The sequence below is a fragment of the Myodes glareolus genome, chromosome 5 (assembly GCF_982192425.1).
Source record: "Myodes glareolus chromosome 5, mMyoGla1.1, whole genome shotgun sequence".
In the NCBI taxonomy this organism is placed as follows: Eukaryota; Metazoa; Chordata; class Mammalia; order Rodentia; family Cricetidae; genus Myodes; species Myodes glareolus.
Genome location: NC_142030.1, coordinates 85,487,816 through 85,510,932, shown reverse-complemented (window position 1 = coordinate 85,510,932; position 23,117 = coordinate 85,487,816). Strand labels below are relative to the sequence as shown.

The window sequence follows — 23,117 nt, the reverse complement described above, 5'->3', positions numbered from 1 at the left end:
ACTGAAACACCCTGCTCTTCGTAATAGAAAACGTGGCTCCACGCAACCTCTGCTTCAGCATACATGATTATGGTCCCATGGGGTCACAATTTTGTTGGGGGTTGCCCTTATGAAATCTGGAAACCATTGACCTAGTCGATCAGAAAGCTGGATCAAGAGAGAGCTGTGTCTTTACCATAAAATTTTAAAGATGTGATAAGTAACAGGTTTCCCAACGTCTGTTATATCCGTAAAGTTGACGATATAAAAGAAAACAAGGTAAACTTCACAGGGAAAGTATAATATCCTATATCCAGTCTCCCTAGATACACAGCCCTATCCATATCCATAGCAAAGCACAAAATGGAAATCCTAAATTCACGTATGAAGCAGAGGGGAGGTGAAAGGAGACAGAACCCAGGGAACAGTCCACATTGCAGCCCACAGAAGCGGACAACAGCCTTCTTAGTCCACAGATCCTCAGGAAGGGAAAGGGGAGCATTGCTGACAGAGGGACGAACCGGAGTCAGCTGAGTACACAACTGCAGACATGCTTGACCTGAAGCAGATGAAGGACACTCACGGCTGTGCCTGGGCAGTTCAGTAGGAATACAATATGAATGCTTCCTAAACCTGCCTCGACCTCTCCTTTACCCTGCCCAGGGAACCTGGAGCTCATCTTGTAGCTGCTTGTGGGTCTGAGAAGTCCCTGCCCCGCTTCTCTTACAGGAGCCTGTTCCTGATCCTTAGACGGCCAGGTTACCACCCCTGACAGGCTCACCCCACTGCACACTTGTTAAATCTCCCCCACCTTCTTCTCAGCACACCAAATTATCTTGTTGCTGTCTGTGCTTTGGATAGGAGACCTAAAGACCAAGACTTGTCCAGTTCTCTCATATAGGGTTGCAGCTCTATAAGGGGTCACATGATCAAATGTCGGGACCAAGGAAACTTGGGCAACATTAAACATTTTCTGAAAGTACAACCAAAAGTCAATTAAAAATCAGACCAGTAATGAAACCAAGGTGTTTCTGGCAGTCCCTGAGCCCAGTGAGCAAGCACACGACACCCGGCAACTTTGGTTCCAGGTGCCCAAGCTACACAACTGGTCCCATCCATGTGGTCACCCCTTGTAACCTGAGGGCTGCTGTAGCCTTGGTTCTGGACCCTTGAGCTGTAAATCTAGAACATGAGCCCAGAAGAGTGAGCAAAGGGCTGCGACAGAGGTGCTTCAGGGCTGTGACCACACAAATCTAGGACTGGCTAAGATGATACGCTATTTCTCACACTCAGAACAAAGGAGGGGTGGTGAGGTGCGCTTAGTAAGGAAGAAAGGAGAGTTGATAATAAGTGTGGGAAGTTAGAACTTAATGTCTGGTCCTCCTGCCTTCACTAGGACTACAAGCATGTACCATACACAGTTTATGTGGTGCTGGGGACAGAATTCAGAGTATACACTGGACAAGCACTCTGCCAACTAATTACATCCTAGGGCCGCCCTTTCGTTGTTGCTGTTGATTTGTCATTATGAACTGCATTAAATATCTTATTTACTATTTCAGTATAATTTAGGTCTAGTGTAAGCAGGAACCATGTCCCAGACTTTGCTATCAGTAAAACCAGAAACTGCAACAATATACAATAAATAAGGTTGTTCTACTATATTCTTATAAGAAAAATAAATTTGTATGGGTGGCCATGTTTTCAATTACTTTCCATCCTCAACTATTAGAGGCAAAAACAAATCTGCTTCTATAAATATGTGAAATAGCAGAGTAATAATTCTCTAGAAGTAAAAAACCTGGGACCAACTTGACAACAACACAAAGTGTGTCAGCATCTCTACTCCTGCTACACTATAGATATACATTGTTAGCAGAGACATTTTCATTTGGTCCAACAAGCATTGGCAAGCTACAGAGCAAACTTGAACACATTACTCAGTGCACTTCGTTTAGGAAACATCCATGCCATCAGGATCTTCATTGTGCACGAAAGGCCAGCAAGAATGAAAGAGTTTAAAAGAGCATTTTTTTTCTCAGAATTAAAAACAAAATTACTGAAGAAATTCATTCATTATGGATTTACCACCAAAGAGCCTTGTTTTTCCTCCTCGCTGGCTACAGTTTGAGAAGTGTTTCAGCGTCAGTAATGATGGCAGCAGAGTGTATGGACATAACTGATTTGAGACGATCTGACAAATCCTTACTGAATTCTTAAATCTACTGAAATTCACATTATTCTCCATATCAAACACTAGACTGACACATCACCCCAGTCTGGAGATGCACATATGCCTGTCACTCCTATGTGGGACCTTTGCAAAAAGCAGTAAGCTACAGGCTGAGTCCATTTCAAAATGTTCAAAATTGGATGTCAAGTTAGATGTACGAGGTCGGTAAGGCTGGATGGATAACTATAGCCTACTCAAGAATGGCTGCAAGATAGCATTAAACAATGCACGTGTGCACAGGCATGTGCAACATGTGTGTGTATACATGCAGCTATAAACTAGTGCTTCAAGTGAATTAATGGCAGGGTATTGTTATGACATGCCAATCAGGTGAGCAGTACAGAGTGGTAGTGTCTTTACTGTTGATAAGGCTTCTTCCTAGACATCGTCTACCACATTGACTGCAAGAACTGAAACTTCTCAAATGAAACTTTATCAAAGGATTAAGCAAATTTATTGATTTATTATAAAATTTCATACCAATTCTTTGATGCCTAGAAAAGGTAATAAAGTTCTGTGACCTAAGTGTGAAGCAAAGGGGGAAATGTTACAGACTGGTGTGGAATCTTATGCTCCCCATAACTAATAAGGGTGAAATTGGGGGAACATGTCAGCAATTCCACCACACTTTACACCAAGCCAAACTCTGTGTGTGCCACAAACTGTTAATAAATGCTAGACGATGGATTCAAAGGCACACAGAATCTTGGGGGAAAAGTCAGAAATAAAAGCCTTTAAAAGTCTCTAACCAGTGGTTATCTGGATGCTTGTTTAACTGGTTATTGAGTTTAACTCATTGTTCCTCGCTGGCCCATTTAAAAGCTCCTCATTTCACATCTAAATATTGCTGTGAAGGAATTAGTGGCTTCCAAGGAAATCATGAGAGCAAAGACAGACACAATTAAATTAAAGCTAATTGACTTTTGCTTCAGTTCTTCTTTCAGAATTCTCCATTTTCCGTGTCTTACACACACAGGGAGAAAACTGGGGCCTAAGGCCCCTTGAGACGCCCTGCTTAAAACTTCATTTCAAGAGCATTTCTTCCAGGAATTTCCAAACAATTTTCTTGGCATTGCTAATACAAGGTTTCAGTTACACCAATTCTATTTTAGGTACAAAGGACATCAAGGTAATGTTAACTCTAATATGACCACTGAGGGGGATTTCTTTTACGCTAAAGGGAGAATTTTTTTTCCTTCTTATTTGTTAGGGGTCATCTTTAGGTTTTCTTTCCTAGTTATCACAGTCGCACGTCCTTTGGATAAATAAATATATATGAATTATTATTACCTCTGGCATTTAAAAATGTTCAGTGAAGTCTTCTTCCAAACTAGAGATTCTTCATTAAGTTATCTCGCAATCATTACAAATAAGATACAAGGCGCTCTCCATGGCAACAGGAAAAGTCAGGCTTATCAGTATTACTTTAAAAAAAAAAAACACTACAAACAACAAAAACCTCGGGGCCTGCATGAGGTCAAATAAACAAGAGTATGGAAACACCGTGTACAAGGTAACAGGGAACCGTGGGCACCTGTCAGGAGCGGCTGGTTTCTAGAGCAGTTTTATAACGAATGCAATCAATGCTGCATAGCTGGCACCCCTGTTTTGAACCACGACCAACACACACACACACACACACAGTAACTAGTTGAAATGGTATTGTGTCTCTTACCTAAAGAATGTGCAGCCGTGGTTTTGGAACTGAAGAACCGACCCAGTCCAAGATCTCCGAGCTTTACCACCCCAGTGGCTGTAATGAACACATTAGCTGGTTTTATATCTGTGAAGAAATGAAGGCATCGGGTGAAAGATGATGTAACTCTGAGCATTTGGAAGGAAATTTTATACTTGGAGAATAGATATTTATAATTAGGAGAAATCAAAATGTATATTAAATATGAAAGTCTGAACTGTGAAATACTCACTCTACTTTGAATGCTTTTCATATATTTCAAATTTCCCAGTCCTACGAGAATCCTCGATACACCTCGATGAAGACTGCTAATATCCATGTCAAATACTTTTGTCTTCCATTTCCAAAGAATATTTATCAAAATTTAATACGCAAAATAAATGCATGCCCCACTTACAACAAGTGTAAATAACATGCTACTGAAGATTAATTCATATATTCATATCAGTTATAACACCGTAGCTTAGCAGCATTGTGCGTGCTGTATTTAAAATTAGACAGTTTTAGAAATCATAATTCCTGAAATAAATTGCTTCCCAATTTTTTGTACTCCAAAACCAGTGCATCAGTCACTTAGTGACTGTCCCTGCCCAACAACAGGAATGACAATGAAGAATACGTAAGGAGTAAGGCTGGAGACTAAAGCAATCTGTGTAGCCAGAGTACACTTTTCATCTAAAGGAGAAGCAAACCCTCTTCCTCGTACACATCCAACTGCTTTTCCGCAGCTTAACTTGCTTTACCGATAGGACAAGCAAGATATTCAGAGAAGCCAAGCAAAACCATAATTTTCATTCTTATTTATAACCAAGTAGGACTTTACTTATAGACTTGTAATCTTAATAAACTATAATTTGGACATAAAGTATCCAAAGAAGGGTACTGCAGCGGATTAAACGGAGGCTATTTTGAACTGCCTGATGGCTTACATTATTTAAAACAATGCCACCGTTTCCTAGTGTGCTTCTTACCTCTATGCATGACTCTTCGAGAATGCATGTGCTCCAGTGCGCTGCAGAGCTGAACGAAGTATTTCCATACGGTTCTTTCAGGGATTAGCCTCTTTTGTTTCTTAAAATGCTGTTTAAAAATATTAAAAGAATAATGACTATGAGAATTCAGATTTCTTATGAATTCCAGCATTCCAAATCGGTAAGTCTGAAAAATATCAACTTTTATCTCCCCATTACTAATTTTGAAAAAGCATGACTTCCTATAAGAAATGACTCCAGGAATTTCATTTGACATAATGGTTTACATTTTTTCCTACTTATGGTAGCAAAAGCCATGGAACACTACATCTCTGTCATATCCAACTACTTAAAAAAATACACCTATATAAAATGATTTATCTCAAAGTTCAAGAAAAGCTACAGTATTGAGAAATGAAGAAATATTAATGCAATGAGACTCATTAAAAGACAATTCCTATTGGGTATGCAGCTCAGCTGCTAAAGTATGTGTTTAGCGTGCAAGAAGCCCCAGGTCCCATGCCCAGTGACACAAAAGTAAGCATGCTGTTGCACGCCTATAATCCCAGCACTTGTGAGGCAGAAGCAGGGGGAGGAAAAGTGCAAACCCAGCACTTGGGAGGTGGGTGCCTGAGAGCAGAAGTGCAAGGTCACCCTCAGCCAGACAGAGTTTGAAGCCTGCCTGGCACATAAGACTTTGTCTTTGAAATCACAAGAAAAATTGGGAAAACAAAGGACAGTTCTGCTTCAGGCAGATGTCTTTACTCCAGAATCCTTAAATACGGAGCTATACTGGCAACCTGAAATACTGTAATTTATTAAAAATTAAGTGAAGGTATTTCTCTACAATGTTTCCATGAGTAAATCCACTGCACATTAAAAGCTAAACCTGTCCCTTGAATGAAGGAAAACACTCCGGAGAGTCAGATTTTTAGAGGAGAGCTGAAACAAACAGCAGTGACTACCAGCAGGCAGTGTAGGAGACAGTGGGCCATAGACTGGCAGAGAAATTGCTAGAACAACCACAAGCCATGGCTACAGAGCTCTGTCCATTTTCCTCTATTAAACCTGTCAGAGACTAGTATTGCAGCACACCAAGAACCAAGCTCTCAGCCCCACTGGATAGTCTGTATATAAACAACATTTTTTCATAACAGGAGTGCAGTGGGTTGCTTATTGGATGATTTTTATAAATTACTCACATGTAGAAACAGTGGCTTTCAATGGCTTTTTTCACAAAGCTTTCAGACAATTTTATCTGTGTGAAGTTTGTGTACTTACTAACAAGTCAGAGTTTAAACCTGTCCTTTACTGTATTTGAAAACCACATTCGGAAAAGTTTGACCAATTAATTTTTGATATTGAATACAAAGGAACTACATTTGAAGAAGTGAAGAAAAAATCCTAGCCCTTATGGTTTTTACACCTGTGGCCAGGTGCAGTCTGGATGAAAAGGCAAAGCTACAAGAAAACCCCTGGTGCCCTTCTCCAAAAGCAACAAATGATGCCTGCCCCCGCTGTGCCCTTTTGCTATAGCAGATAAAAGTCTTTAAAAAAAATGTTACTCTTTCCCAAATAACACATTTGAAAATCAACTATTCTGCAATTTCATTAGCAACTGAATCAGTACCCTTATATTCTAAATGACCAGGAAATAGTAAAGATGCGTCACAGTCTTTCCTGGTAAACGTTGAGAGATGCTCATATTGTGCTCCAATATGCAGGGTTTCTTTTCTGGCAGACTGTGTCAATATCAGTTTTCGCTGGAAGGGGACAATGCTGAAAATTCAGTTCCTCACACATAATTTTCCTTGAGACTTGGAATGCATCCAAATAAAGCCTGTGCCTGTGCTCCCCCAATGCCACATTAACATATCAGAGGACTGTTTGATGCCAACAGAAAGATGGGTACTGGGTCTCTTTTCATTCAAAAATAAATATACTGTAACATGTAGGCATCAGAACATGTTAAAAAAAACTTAATGTTTTAACAGAGTCTGAATACATTTCAACTGTAATCAAATTACCAGATTATTATTTTAAATAATTAAAATTGAGATTATAACAGAATTACATCATTTCCGCATTCCCTTTCCTCTCTCCAAACCCTCCCATGTACTCCCCATGCCCCTTGGTTTCTTTCAAATTCATAACCTCTTTTTTTAGTTGTTGTTGTTGTTGGTGTGTGTGTGTTTATTTTTAGTCTCATAATAAAAAGACAAAATATAAAAGGCACTGGAAAACACTGGCCACAAAATGCACGTTCGGAAACATGCGCACAGGTTGAGAAGACCTGTTTCCCTGTTTTTATATTCTTCTCTGACACTGTTCCTTCTAACAAATGAGCTGAAGTTCATCTCACGTGACCCGTACACAATGACCTGGCAAGGCTCAGGTATCTCACAACTACAGAATAACCTGAATTTGACTATCAGAATATAAAGTCTGATTATACTACAGGTATTGCTCAATTCTGAAATGTCTACTTAAAGGCTTGGGCTTGTCAAATATTCTTTAAATGCAGGGCTTTTGTGAGTTGAGGAAGCCAACAGCTAGAATGTTGAAGACCTGTCTGTTCTCATGGTGGCACTGTTGTCTGCCTCCTAAAAGAGGGGGAGGAGCAAAGCAGGGAACCGGGGACTGACTTTTCACACTGGAAGGTACTCAAATGCACATTCCTCTTTCAAAGGGGAGTTCTCTAGCAGGATGGCATCACTTCCAGAGCCCCTGCTTTCTAAAGCTGGCCATCCCTGTAATAACACTTTATTTCATATTATAAAGCATCTAATGCAAACATAGAAGACTTAAAATTAAGTGTGCATAGACAACAATGAACACGAGGGAAGTTTCTAAAGATTAATATCAATGAAAATATTTACATGAAAGGTTATGTTTGTGCCATTTTTACCATGTTCACACTATGCTATAAAATGACTTTAAACCCAAAATAAAGTCTGTGAACAAAAGTTGCCCTGTAGGTTTAATGGATCACTTGGACATAACTTTCGTTTGGGTTTAGTATTTTTATAAAGAAGGCTTGCCTTGAAATACTGCATCTATATTCTACCACGATCAACAGCACTCATATACACACTGGATTGTAATTCAACAAAAATACTAGATGCAAGTTATGAATTTAAACACAAACATGATATCACGTTATAGTTTGAGTATAGAAAAGTTTACTCACACCTCAATTTACCTGCCACAGCACATCGACATTGCCACCGAAGTGATTTTTATCGCTATGAAAGACAAGCAATACAAGCTGCCTCCATTTGAATTCTAAGAAAATATACCTTAGTAGACACCTCTGTTTTTAATTGTAAAGTATCCTACAAATTGAATGCTTAACACCAGATCCACGAACAAAGTAGGCCCTGAGTAGTTGTACTATTCTTTGAACTCAGAGCAACCTTGGCTCCTGCACGCTAGACACTGGAGCCCCAAGTACACTGTTCATTTCTCAGGGTGCATCTCTAGGATCCTTAAGAAATTTCTGGAAAAGCTTCAGTGAAATTCCTCAGCATACATTCACTGACAGAGAAAAAATTATCCTGACTTGTAACAGGCATTAATATCCACGACATATAAAAATATTTAAGCCGGTAGTTACATATCCTAATCTTTACTAAGAAAATTTTCCTAGGGAAACATCTGGGATTCTCAGCGGTAGTGTCGTGGGCGTGAGGCTGTTTTGGTCAGAAATCAGCCACTTGATTGTCACCTCAAAAAGTCTTTTTATTTTTGATAATGGGCCCCACAATTATGTAGCTGCTGACTGGAATCTACATAAAGCAACTTTAGGAATGTATTATTCTGGTTAAATAGTAAAATCAACAGCAGGAAGTGATTTATGTTAAATATAAAGAAGCATTTCCTACTTGGAACTACTGTCAAATATTTAAATGGGCCTCTAACAATACACACCTGTTTGACAACAAAAGTGACTATGAGGTTTGACAACAATTAATCATGTGACCTTAAGCAAGCCACTCGATAATGTTGGTCTCTTTCCTTGATGCATTAAACTGAATTTGGACATGATCAACAAAGTCCCTGCCACCTCTAAATACTGTCTGTGGGTCAACAATTTCAGTAGCAAGTAACACATAAGTTACAATCCATTTGGCACATTTTCACACTTAAAAACAGTAAGTTTACAGGTCTGTCATACCTCTCAAATTTCTGTTAGTAATAAAGCAACAAACGGGGCCAGAGATCCTAACAAGATTCACTTACTATACACATGCTCTCATGTGAGGCGATGGCAGGTAGATTCCTCTACAAGGACCTTGTAATTAGGTCAAATATTTACCATCAGCAGGGATGTTATATCTCCAAACACCTTTGTAATTACAATGCATTTCTTTTTATAAAATGACATTTTGTGGTTGGTTATTGTTGCGAAGAATTGAAGGCAGAGACTGGCTACGGAAAAGACAAATTGCTTTTAAATGTGTAACTGGCCTGTTCTGTGCAATTTTGATTGTATGAATATATGTATATATATATATATATGTACATATATATATATTGTTTTAAGGAAATGTTCCTTCTGAACACGTAATGAGAAACTGCAGACTCAGATATACAACTACTTGCTATACACAGATGTGGGAGAATGCCGTGGGTAAACTACCTATCAACTGGCATTTCAGTACTACACTAATTTCAGTATTGCACCAAGTATTACACCTCTTGATGGTCAAGAAGAGGCTCGGGGACTTCAGATGGATTTCGAAGATGCACAGCATAACGGGCCTGGCCACCAGGCATTCACTGAACACACCCTGCTGGCATCTCACTTTACTTCCTTTGACAGAATATTTTCCAACCAGGTCACGATGTTCTTTCACCTACAGGTTGTCTTCTAAACACAGGTGTATCAGCATCAGGAAAATTTTCAGGATATTTTTAAAAAAGAAAAATCAGTAAAGCATTTAAAACCATAATAACACAAGGGATGGACTCCTACATTGCAGTGAGGAACTCTGATGAGAAGAGCCCGACAGCAGCTAAAGCACGCTTCCATGCTGTACCAAAGTTTCACTTTATACACAGAGTGCTCTGCGTAAAGTCAGACCTGCAAAAAGCAGAACTCAGGCCTGGTGGCACACGCCTGGGATGCTAGCAGTTGGGATGTACAGCCAGGAGGAGCAGGAATTCAAGAACATTCTCCAGTCACAAAGCAAGTTTGGGACCAGAATAAGTCACAGAAAACCTATCTCTAGATAAATTATAATTCTTTTTTTTTAAAAAAAAAAAAAGGAAAAAGAAAAAAACCCTAATCTTCAGAAAGACATGGACATCCCAAAATATACATATTTGGCTCTGTTATATTAGACTAGACAAGAGTGAGATAAGATGTGGCTTTAATTTTTATATAAATAAAGAAAACACACCAGAGCCACAAGATGGTAAGCGAGGAGCTTAACACCGAAGAGCCCATCTCTTCCCAGAGTTCCTGCAAGAATGTGCTAGGTAGATTGCCCAAGTGCCTCTGGGCCACTGCCATTGTGCCTTCCAACGTTAGGAACTATGGACTTGGAAAAGCACCTGCTCATTTTCCCAAAAACACACAGTGAAGAATTTACACGTAACCTTCGAGTTATGCCACAGACTACGTAACAGTTTTGATCGCGTATCATTTTCAGCGTCAGGAAATTCTTAAGTTCTGCACTATTTTGCTAGCAAACTAGACAATTAAAAGAAAATACACGGAATATTTCACAGGTTACCCTGCTCTGTAAAAACACCGCATGGCATACTATATACACTAAGCTAATTTCTAAGATATATATATGCACAGGTGTTTACAACTATTGCAAGACTGCATTTGGCATCACTGGCAAGGGCTGGATGTCTGATAGGCGCTGCAACTGCAGCAACAGGCTGAAATGGGAAATGTGGATATCCTGGTATGCACAGTAAATCAGCCCTGTCAGAGAGAGATGCTACTGGGAGGACCTCATTGTTTTAGGTACGCAAAGGTCAAGAGTATAAAAGACACTTCCAGTACAACCTTTACATTTAGATAAGTAAAACAAAAACGTGAATTAGTGTAAAACAGTAACTTAACAAAGCGAGTAAATGCATTTTCTAACTTTTATTCTGTGAAGATAACAATTACCATAAAACATGGCTGATGGTCTAGTTAATTTATCATTTTGTGATAAGGTGAATTATAAGATTTATCTCACTCCTGAAATTTCCCAATGCCCTGTATATAATCTTTTCCCCTTGACATTTATTTCTAAGCTGGGTGTGGTGGTACCTGTAATCCCAGGATTGAGGAAGTGGGGGCAGGCTAGAAAGTTCAAAGTGAGCTTGGGTTAGTTAGTGAGATGCTGTGGTCGCTGATAGGTTGTCCGTGTTGCAATGAACAGCCCACACTCACCTGCACAAAGTCAACACTAATTGCAACTAGGGGTTTGAATACAAATAATAATAAAAGAGGAGGTGAATTAGGAATATAGTTTGGTGGGTATGATGGGGAGAGCTGAAAGGATGGAATAGGAGGTAGACTAGCTAAAATTATACTGTGTATGTGTATACAATCCTCAAATAATAAATAAAACTAGTATTTTAAAAAAATTAAATAAACAAAGAAAAGAAAGAAACAAAATATTGCTTCCAGATTACCATCATCATCATCATCATTATTATTATGTGACAGATTACTTTGTACAGATATAGTTAAGCTTCCCAGCCAGCTGACTTTGAGTTAACCCAAAGGAATATTATTCTGAACTGGCTTCACATAATCAGGTGAGCCCTTCAAAAAAGTCAGAGAGAGAGACTCAACCAGAAAGACTCTCCTGGCCTAGTCTGTGAAAGGACCATGTGACAGAGGAAAGCAGGGGCCCATGCAACTGAGGATGGCTGCATGGTGGCACTAGTGACTTTAGTCATATGGCTACAAGGATTTAAATTCTCTGATAGTCAGGGAGCATGCGAGACACACACATGCAGAGGGAAGGCCCACAGACAGAAACAGTACAGAGGAAATGACAAGCTGTGACTAAATGCATTAGAAATAAGAAAAGGGCCTTAATTAATTGGTTGGAATAATGACAACCTCCAGTCTAAATATATAAATATTCATTTGAATTATATGTATTGTAAACTTTCCTGAAAATATTTTTTGAAAATAATATTTTTCTCATCCTTGGACATAGTGTTGTGGTAAGACAACTAGACTTCTAAGGGTCCCCTAAAGAGAATTAATTACATACGATTATTTTGTACTAAAAGGGCAACAAAACACAGGTTTTAAAAAATATAAATATATATTTACTTTTTTCTATTGAGTTGACTTTCAAACATACACTATAAATTTTTATTTATACTTACATCAGTTCAATGAACGAAGTATATTTTGCAAAAGCGGTTATAAAAATTTAAAAAGTATTGTAATGATACCATTGACAAGCATAAACAAAACTCTTGTTCAGATATTTAATTAGTTTCATTCCTTTACATTTGAGTCTGAATGGACATATTTCCTATCATTTCAACAGTGAAATAAGCACGCAGGGCTCATCACACGATGGAGTACACAAGAGTTCCATTCTGTCCAAAACCTAAAATATATACCAACAGCAATGCTTAACTGAACTCAAATCTTTCCTAAGACCATTTTCTTTTAGAGTTGTGATCACAGCTAATGAATAAATCTATGATGAAAAAAAAAAAACCCAGACTTCCTTTTATCCTCAAACTCAACTGGGAAGTATTTCATCTGACCACAGCCTCAGGTAATTCCTTTGTCACTAATTAGAGAAAGACTGAATATTTCAACTATAAATTGCTTAATTATATTTGTCAGTCTGCTCTAAACCAATTAATTATTTACTTGCGAGAATCTTTGATGCGATGCTATCCAGAGGTTCATCTCTGGAATAAAGACCAGGAGCTATACATCCGTTTCTAACCCAATTAGGCTGAAGACTTGGGAGAGAGTGAAACACTGTGGTACTGCATGGTGATTTTACGACACTCCAAACACAATGCAAGCCTTCGCTGCTGTCCTTTGTGAAGTGTTAAGGTTGAGCCACTGTCATGGTCTTGCCTGAAAGAAGACCCTGTGCCATTATCCTTTCATAGTGCCTATAAAACTGGGAGTTTAGAAAACAACTGCGGAATTTTAGGAGCCTCCACCCATGCCCCTTTGTGCAAGTGCTGCAGCAGAAGCCTCTTCTGTCACACCAGTACGTCACTCACTAAAAAGTCAGAAGAGACCAAGGTATAAAGTAGGAGCAAACTGCCACCCATGTCGCGTACTGGCCCTGGGAACAGGATAGTGGAGCCAAGCTAATAGTACCACTGGCTATATAGGATGTGGAGCTCCAGGCACCTCCCTAACAGCGGACAGCCTCGCTGAGAGGACACAGTGTTCAAGGAAACAATAAGTCACGGGCAAATGAAAATATCAATAAAATAATGATGCATGCAAAGTCCCTATGGAATTGCATTACTAAATGCTGGGGGAAGACTGGTTTCCAGAGGAATAAATGCATATCTCCAAATACATTTATACATATGTGTTAAACATATCAAAGGGAAAGGCTTGAGGAACTGGTATCTGCATGAAGGGCTCAAGGATATACAGATAGAAAGTTGACCAGGAATGAAGAGGGGTGCTCTTTGCACACGGAACCGCATACATGACAGAAGAGGATGAAACACTAAGACAACAGTTGAGGAACTGACTTCCGCAGAGACTATGGGAAAAGCAGGAGCTGGATTCTGCAGGAGACGTTTAAATGACCACCCCGGGCCAAGCACTCTTCCAGGGACATGGAAGGTGGACACATGGGCTGAGAGTCTTTCCTGGGAACACAGGCTGCCACACAATCCAGTGTTTACCACCATTAAGAAATCCTCGAAGGATCTGACTGCAAGCAGGGGGCTTTCTTATTCTTCCATGACACCCCAAAACTGAAGAAAAATTACAGACGTGTAGAATGGATCCTGGTAAGTGAATTGAAGGGCTCTCACTCTGAAGAGTGATGGTTAATTTCAAACTCCAGAAGGAAAGGGAGCAAGGGAACTAAACAAAGGAGAAATCTGAAAAATGTATAGAATTTAAAAAATGACCAGAACTTTGCAAGAAATTGAAATATGTCAGAGAGAGAGAGAGAGAGAGAGAGAGAGAGAGAGAGAGAGAGAGAGAGAGCGCAAAGTATCAGAGAGGAGCTCTGATCTCCAGCACGCACTCACTGAGCCTCCACTTAGAAACACAGGGGCAGTCTATAAGATCGTGAGTTTGCTTACAGGCCCCAGACAGAGAATAACTGAATTCAGAGGCATAGATACCATCAACCATAATGGGTCAAAAGACAAACAAAAGACTGGGTTTGGTTTTAAAACTGCAGGAGTAAAATGGCGGGGCATGAAACTCACAGCTACAAACCCGGCACTAGGGAGGAACCAGAGAGATTAGTAGTTCAAGACCAGACTGCCACATAGTGAGTTTGGGGTCAGCCTGGACTACATGAGACCTTACCTTTAATAGTCAAGAGTAAGACAATTCCCTAAGAAGAGGTTAGCAATAAACAACATCACTTTGATACTTGGTGAGCCAACTGGAGTATTCTAAGAAACAACTGAAGAGGAGATTCAAATGCTGCCGACCAATCAAGAAGAAAGAGGACTGGAGGCCACTGGAATTTCTGACAGAGGTCACCACAGAAGCCTTTCATGGAGCTTCGACAGTGGCTGAATGGCAAAGCAGGCAGAGGCGGTGCTGGTAAGACCTGATCACTACGACCCTCTCAGGTTTTCTCAGGGGATGGCTTACCCTTCCTCCTAACTCCGCTTTTGCTTTTTAGAACTATATTAACCAGCATCTGGCAAACCACACACTTGCTTATCATTTTCTTTCTTTGCCTTCCCCACCACAACATAAATTTCTCGAATGAGTGAATTAATAAAGAACATGTGCATATGTCTGTATGTGTGTATATATGTAGTCACATAAAAGAACAATGAAACAAAGATATTTAAAGGATAATAGATAAAACCCAGGAGAGGCAGGTTACAGCTAAACAACCAGGAAAGACAAGGGTTGAACTGAGAAAGCAATGAGAGGGTAGAGACCCAGGTGGAGGGAGGTACAGCAATCCATCCTGCATAACAGTATGTCAACGGAAGAGAACAGGAAAGCACAATGCCACACACAAGTCACCAGGGCAGACCGATGGGAAAGTAAAGGTGCAACCCTCCCACACAGACAGTCTAGTCCCTCGGAAATGAGAGGCTAAACTGGATGATCGAAGGGGTGGGTTAGGTAGAGTACCACTCAGAGGCCTAAAGGGAATAAAAAAACTTGAGCACTTATTGAATCAAAAATTCAGATTGCCCAGACAATGTGTGTTCATTTATTTGTAAAGGTCTAAAAATAAGTAAACAGATAACACATATGTAGTGTGTGTGGGTGGGGGGGGTGTGAGTTGGCCCTCATAATAACATTAAGACACAGGTATTATAAACTAATTTAAGTATGGCAGCTGTGACTCAATCACTTAAGAGAAAGTAAGTCAAGGTCATCTAGCACCCATTGCCTCAAAGCCTTTTACCGCCATCAAAAGTTTCCATTCTCCTCCCAAATGTCCTGATGAAGCCCCTATCTTCTTTATACACATTACTGCAGCAGAAGTTACTAATTTTCTATGAATACTATCTTCTGTAATTGATGTGGAATTTCCTCTGTATGCTGTGAACGCCAGTGGTTAATAAGAAAACTGTTTTGAGCCTATAGCAGGGCAGGGCAGAACATAGGTAGGTGGGAAAAACTAAACTAAATGCTGGGAGAAAGAAGGCAGAGTCAAGGAGAAGCCATGTAGCCCCACCAGAGATAGACGCTGGAACTTTACCCGGTAAGCTACAGCCTCGTGGCAATACACAGATTAGTGGAGATGGGTTAAATTAAAATGTAAGAGTTAGCCTATTAGAAGTTAGAGCTAATGGGCCAAGCAGTGATTTAATTAATACTGAATCTATGTCCAGATACAGAACAAAGTGGGGGAGATTTTGTTCACATAAAGTTGGAGGTTACCTCTGGAAAATGTTAACTAGAGAAAACAAATTCAAGACAAGCAGGCCTTTTGTATTTAAGACAGTGGATAAGCACAAAGCTTAAACCATATAGAGGGGAACAAATATAACTGTATGTGTAACATAAGTCATAATAAAATTCTACTCAGAAGGAACCAGAAGAGACCTTTGAGGCAGATCATTCAAATCTATTACATTATTCCTCTGAACGCATCACGGAGATTTGGTCAAGTCTGAAACAGCATACTGAAAAAAACACATACACAAATATACCTGGGATCCAAAGTGATCCACCGGGAAGTGACCTTTAGCGATTTCAACTTAACAGTCACAGCTGTTTTGCTGAAATCTGCAGGTTTGACAATATGACTCTCATGCTTTTAGATCTGAGATCTAAAGGACCTGAAACCCTCAGAAGGTCTTATACCTAGACTGCACAAACAGTGCCAGAACCCACCAGAAAGCAAGTTATCATCCAAAAGCTTACATGCTAACATACATGAGAGAGGAGGACAGAAAGTCTAGGATTTACTGAAGTACATTAAATTGCCATGCTCACAATTTATGAGGAAAAAAGTGATACCTCTAAAAAAATACCCCCTGTAAAAAGTTCACTACGTCATACACATCTGCACACTTTAGTCAGAAGCCTCAGGTGTACAGCAAGGATGGCTGCATCTGTCTATAGGAGTTCTACTCATTCCACATAGACTTCTGGTGTTCTGGATCCACCTTCGAGAGAAAACTTACTCTTTACCACAGCATCACCAGGTCAGTGATTACAGAAAAAAGGAAAGAAACCTCACACCTAAAAGTTCAAATAGTTTTATGTAAGTTGTAGTCATTTGTAAAGACAGCTTTCTTTTGCATGTTCAAGCTATTGGAAGGCTAGGTGGTCCACTAGAAGTGGGCATAGAAGACATCCTAATTTCTTTTTAAAGCTATCACTATAAAGTTTTATTACTCCTTAACTTGCAAAGAAATACTTTGGCAGGTGGCAGCTTAAATAACTGGTGGGAAGTCCCTGAACCAGAACATCAGATAACTGGTTGGAAGCGATTCACTTTAAATGCCGTGCTTAGGCAGCTCCCCCAAAGTAATAACATTACTCTTTTTCCCCCTTGCTGTGCTGGGAATTGAATGGGCTAGGCAAGTACTCTATCACTCGTCTACTCCCCAGCCCTTCTTCCTTCAGCTTACACAGTGAGGGCTGTAACTAGAAAACACTAGCCAAGTGTCCTCAACTTACAGAATCTGAGTGACACAAGTTACCGTGGTCTATCCAGAAGCCCCGCTCAGGAGAAGAGTCCTTAACTACTGGACACCTTGATCAGAAAATCTAGAAATGAGATGGAAGTCATGACACCATTCTTTTGAGTGGATGGTCAAGTGCTTGCACATGATAATCAAAGGAATCCTGCCACACAGGAATCTTTAAGGGCTATCAAAGGAAGACATGTGCATTAGTGTACTAAACAGACGTAATTTCAGAAGTCCTAGCCCTGCTATGTGCTAGCAATGGGACTTGCTTATGCTTTTAAAGTGCTGCATTTACTTCCCAGGATCCCGGTGCGGATTAAAGGAGCATGTCTGGCACTCTCTTTTCAATAACCAGCAACAGATTATTAGCGATTTACCAGATTCTACTAATCTAAAGACTCAGTGCACAAGCTGACAATACTCCCCACCCCCGAAACAGAACTTGAAATCACTGTGGAAACCTGCCAGGAAACCAGAACTTCAAGTCCACCTACAGCCAGGTTATGCTAAAGGCTTTTCCCCAGGGCATCCCTAACTTCTAAGTCCCTTTACCTCTGCAATGCTGTTACTCCCCTTCAAGCCTTAAGTCTCAACCAAAGTGGAGGCAACAGTGGGTGGTTCCTTGACTTTAGAAGGATCTAAGTAACCAAAACACCTTTGTTTTTCTTCTTTGGTTGGTTTGATTTGTTCTCACACTGTCCAATTTGTCTTCCACAATAATAGAGGCTTAGCTGGCACTGCCATTTAAATATAGGCTATGCATGCAGCCTGTCTTGTTGTAAGAGGAGGCCAACAGCCAGCTAAAACTGGCTGTGACTGCCCTGGGAGAAAACCCCCTGGGGCCAGTCAAGTATGCTCATTGGTAACTTCCCTTGAGCCAACTGGGAGCCGGCTCAGTGCCAGAGACTGAGGACACCTTGACATCAGATGGCTGGAGCCAATAAAAGAGAGATAACACAGGTTCCAGGTGACACTGACCCCTGGGTCCTGGGAAGGGGTATAAAAGTTTACCTAAAGTCCTCAATAAATGAGTCTGCTCTGTCACTTCCCTGACTCCCAGAAATTGTGCCTCCCAGAGTCTGTGCCATTGACTCGGCACCATTTTTCCCCTATCCCCCAGGGTATGGTAGCGGGAGGCAAGCAACATCTTATAGAGAAATATGTCTGTGAGACTATAGTCTATCATGGGACTGAAGCTGAATGTGAAACACAATTTTAAGATCTGGGTGAATATAAAAGGATTTAATCACTGCAATGTCCTTGTGAATTATATTTTTGAGAAAGTTGGTGCAGAGGACTAACATGTACAAGCATAAGCAGTTTCTTACCTTACTCAGAAACTCAACATCAACCCAATTAATACGCTTTTAAGAAAGAACGCGAAACAGCTTTTCAGGCAGACTGACATCCAAATTCTTCTCTGAGGAGGCCTCTCAGCTCAGCTTTTAAGCTGCTCTTAGATTTCTTTACTTTATGTGTGTGTTTGTGTCTGTGTGTGTGTGTCTTTGTGTGTGTGTATGCACAAACACATGGATTGTGTGTTTACATGTAGCTACGTGAGCAGGGGTATGTATGTACTTGTAAAAGTTGGAGGCTAATGTCTTCCTCAACCATTCCTGATGGAGGAGGGTTATCTGTCTATTGTGTTATTTTCATTGGTCAATAAAGAGACTGCCTTGGCCCTTTGAAAGGACAGAAAATTAGGTAGGTGGAGTAAACAGAACAGAATGCTGGGAAGAGGGCAATGGGGCAGATGCCATGAAGCCAGCCACCAGGTCAGACATGCTGAATCTTTTCCGGTAAGTCACCACCTCGTGGTGCGACACAGATTATTAGAAATGGGTTAATCAAGATGTGAGAGTTAGCCAGTAACTAACTCTGTAGAGATAATGGGCCAGGCAGTGTTTAAATGAATACAATTTGCGTGTTGTTATTTCTGGGGCTAAGCTAGCTGTGCGGGGGAACTGGGCGGGATGAAAAGCAGGTCTGCCCACAGCTACTCACTACACATTCCCTATCTTCTATTTTGAGACAAGGTCTCTCACTGAACCTAGAGCTCACCAACCCAGCTCTACTGGCAGGCCAGGGAGTTCCAGGGACCCCTCTGTCTCCGCTGCTGAGAGTTCCCATAACAGGCACCTAATACCGCACCTGGCCTTTTACATGAGTTCTGGAGATAGGCTCTCAGCTGCTCATCCTTGGGTGGCATGCACTTTAATGATTAAGCTATTTCTCTAACGTGGGATTTCTTTCTTCCCCCTTTCCCTTAGGCCCGAAAACAAAGGATCAAGCATAGTCTGCTCCTGAGTCACAAGCTGAAACACTCCAACTTCAGAAAACAAGTTGCTATTTCCAAGTGATTCAGGTGCATTTAGAAATGTAAGGTAATTAAGGTGAAGTTCGCAAAGTAAGTCAACTTCATCACCACTTCCATCCTTCCCACCCGCCACACGCCAACTGTTACAGCGAGGTCTTGAAAGTAGCTACCTCGGTATACACTCCACAGACAACTTTGTCAGAACAGAAAAACAAGAACAAACGAACAAACTTACTTTTATCATTCTGGAGAGGTCACCAGCATCTGCTAATTCCAAAACTATGTTCAGCTCATTATCTTCGATGAATGATGCATAATATTTAATTACATTTGGATGATTGAGTTGCTAAGGAAAAACAGCAGAAATCAAAAAGTTTTATTTTAAACTGTAGTATAGTTTTCAATAATTTTAATTTAGCTACGGCAATTCATTCTCAAATTGCAAATATCTTGACAGCATATTTTTATTATAGTCAATTTTAAAACACATAATTATTCAAAGTTAAACTAGATATGAATAAACTTATTTTAATATTTTATTAGATATAATAAATGATGTACTCAAGACTTTAAGTACTACTATGACTAGTAGGCATATAATAAATGCAGTAAATGAAATCTAGAACTGAATCATTAATTGTTCAAAATTATATCCTTCAAAATGAGAACTGTCATACAAGGACATTCAGCTGTAAAAGTGTCTCTTTGTGCTTCTTCTTTTAAAATCAGAGCCGTTCCTAGACAGCTCTACTGCTCAATACCACAATGAACACTGACTACAGAGTAACTAAATACTGTTTCTGCAGCAAGAAATAAAAGCACCTGGAACCTGTCTATGTGAGTTGTCTGAGATCATCCCTAAGAAAGAGATCTCCCCTTGTAAAAATATACACAGCAATTCACCCACATTAACAACTTTTCTGTTCAAACTTTAAACAAGTTTAACACGAGACATAATTTCTCAAAGAAAAATTCTCAAAAAATTCTTTATATTCAAGTTTTTACTCTGTGCTGTTCACAGCGATACTATTCCTATTTTTAAAAAGTGTGTGTGTGTGTGTGTGTGTGTGTGTGTGTGTGCACGCGCGCGCATGTAAAGCAGTCATTTCAAATGTGAAGAGTAGAAAAGTAGTTTTGAAATACTTTGGTTAAAACTGACATGTTAAGAACAAGCGCAGATGCACAAAATCCCACGCTTTTCCTTTTCTTTAACGAGAAGCTCTTGCTTCCTAGCCCAGGCCGGCCTGGAGCTCAGGTTCTGCCTGTCTTGGCCTCCCAGGTGCTGGGATCACAAGTACGGGCCATCACACCTGACTGAAAACAGCTAAAAAATACAGCAAAGGCCATTCAGCAAAAGAGCACCAACAACGAAACACTGTTCCGGGTCCTGGAACCTCGTCATCTCGGGTGGACGGGGAACTGAATGTTGATTCCTGGCACACTCTCTGTTCACTTTGCCTAAGTCCATAGAACTGAGGCTTTTCAAAGTGTTTATAAACGTGAAGCGGCTGGGTCCGTCCAGCCTCATGTATGTGCAAGACACACCGTGACGTGACACCACTATGCACTTATAGTACTTAACCAGTAGGATAGGCTTACATAGAATGTTCTACAAAAACACACTTGTCCAGTGTTTATGACCACGGACCTTTTCTGCTTTGAAAAAGTGGACTCTACCTAATATTTTGATTTAATTATTTTATTATAAATCAAAATTATAGTCTCCAAAACATACATACTCTTAATTTGTGCAGTGTTATTTAAAGCCAGTGTGTCATCAAGCAAGCCATAAAGATTGTTCTACTGTGAAATATGACATTTTGAAAAGTCATTTTATCAACACGCTAAGAACTGTAATAAACAGACCACAGGTCATTACTTACCTTAAGGAGATCTATTTCTTTGATACAATCAGCACGAGCTTTGGCATCCATTAAATCAAATATCTAAAAATAAAGTTTAAAATCATTTAATAAAATAGTGACCTATACTTTAGACTAACATATAAATTCATAATAACGCAAACTCTGTCTATATATATATATATACACACACACATATACATACACACATACATACTATATATGAATACACACAGAGATAAAACTTTTATTTGCAGTTATTTACTGTGAAGGTCCATAAGAACTTTATCTTATGGTAATGTAAAACAACAACCAAAACCTTAGATGCCTTTCCTCCAAACGCAAACAGCTGGTTATATACTGGCATTCACATCTGCAGTTCAAATGACCACGATGGAGGTGATGATCAATAGGATAATGCAATCACGATCAATGTGCATTAAACAGTTAACACATATTGAGTGTATGTCACGAACCATTCCATCCGATCCTCAAGTGACCACTGCAAAGATAATAGCATCCCCATCCTCTAGGTGAAGAAAAGGATTCTTCACAGCATCAGAGGCTGCTACAGGGGCAACATAGCTCCTCTGTGAGGCAGGAGGCATTTGCCGTTAGCCCACTATCAGCCTAGTTCCAAACCATCACTCTGGCTTACAGATGGTTTCTAACGGGTTTGACCTGTATTCATGACAGAGACAGTATAGCAAAGGGATGATGACAGCCTTTGAAGGCATGAGTGGCAAATTTCATTATTTTATATATCAAGTACAGGTACACAAAAATATACGATTGGGTACACTATGTCTTTGGTATTAAATTTTCATGAAAAGATATTAGGAAATGAAAGTTTTAAAAGGCTCCTTGGGAAGTTGTAATAAAGGAAAGGGGGAAGAAAAACACAAACAAATAATCAAAAGGATGTTCCTGTATCTTTGAAAATAAGAAATTTAAGGTCCCTGGTATATAAAAAATGTTTTTCAAATCTTAGCTATTAACTACAAGTGGATTAAACCTTATTTGTTTAACATTTTTTAAATTAATGATATTTTTAGTCAACAACTTGATTTAAGTCCAGGTTCGTGTGTATCTTGAAGTAGTGATGGCAATCAAAAAAAAAAAGTTTTCATTTTGTTTTGATTTTTGAGTTTTAAGGCAGGGTCTTTCTGTGTAGCCTTGGCTGTCCTAGAATTCGCTCTGGAGACCAGGCTGGTCTAGAATTCACAGAGTTCTACCTGCCTCTGTCTCCCAAGTGCTTGGACTAAAGACGTGTGCCACCATCACCCATATGCAAATCTTTTTAACTTGGGAAAGAATCCTGACACCTCCCAGTAGGTGTTGCCCTTTTTACTACAACCTTACCTAGGAATAGCTGGCTGCAGGATGAGACAAGGATGGAGGCATGGAGCTTGCAGTGACAGGATTACAGTCACACAGGGAGACTGGAAGCCTGGGTCTTTCTCTAGCTCCACAGCCAGTGACTTCTCACACTGGCCTGGCCTGGTCTAAAGTCTAACACTCATTACCAAGTAATTATCTATGAATAATGTCTGTGTAAAGTGCAATGTTGGAAACCTATAAAGGGAACCCCTATGTGGGGAAGGGATAATATTAAAAGTAGAAAAAAAAATAGAAGCTTCTACCAGCCAGAATTAAAGACATCTGACTCATAGATATGACTTTCTGATAAAGGCACATAATTCCAGTTTATATTAAGAGGCAACTTTTAATAGATATC

General features: G+C 39.9%; 1 protein-coding gene across 2 annotated transcripts in view; it reads right to left on the bottom strand.

Annotated features, from left to right (window-relative positions):
• Positions 1-23,117, bottom strand: part of Nek7 (NIMA related kinase 7) — a 128,335-nt gene that overhangs the window by 24,808 nt on the left and 80,410 nt on the right. For both annotated transcript variants that reach the window (XM_085688164.2, XM_085688165.2), the window contains exons 4-7: positions 21,401-21,463; positions 19,753-19,863; positions 4,880-4,988; positions 3,888-3,995 (exon numbers count right to left, since the gene is read on the bottom strand). In XM_085688164.2, the coding sequence (XP_085544290.1) occupies positions 3,888-3,995; positions 4,880-4,988; positions 19,753-19,863; positions 21,401-21,463 (391 nt within the window). The remainder of the gene's footprint in view (positions 1-3,887; positions 3,996-4,879; positions 4,989-19,752; positions 19,864-21,400; positions 21,464-23,117) is intronic.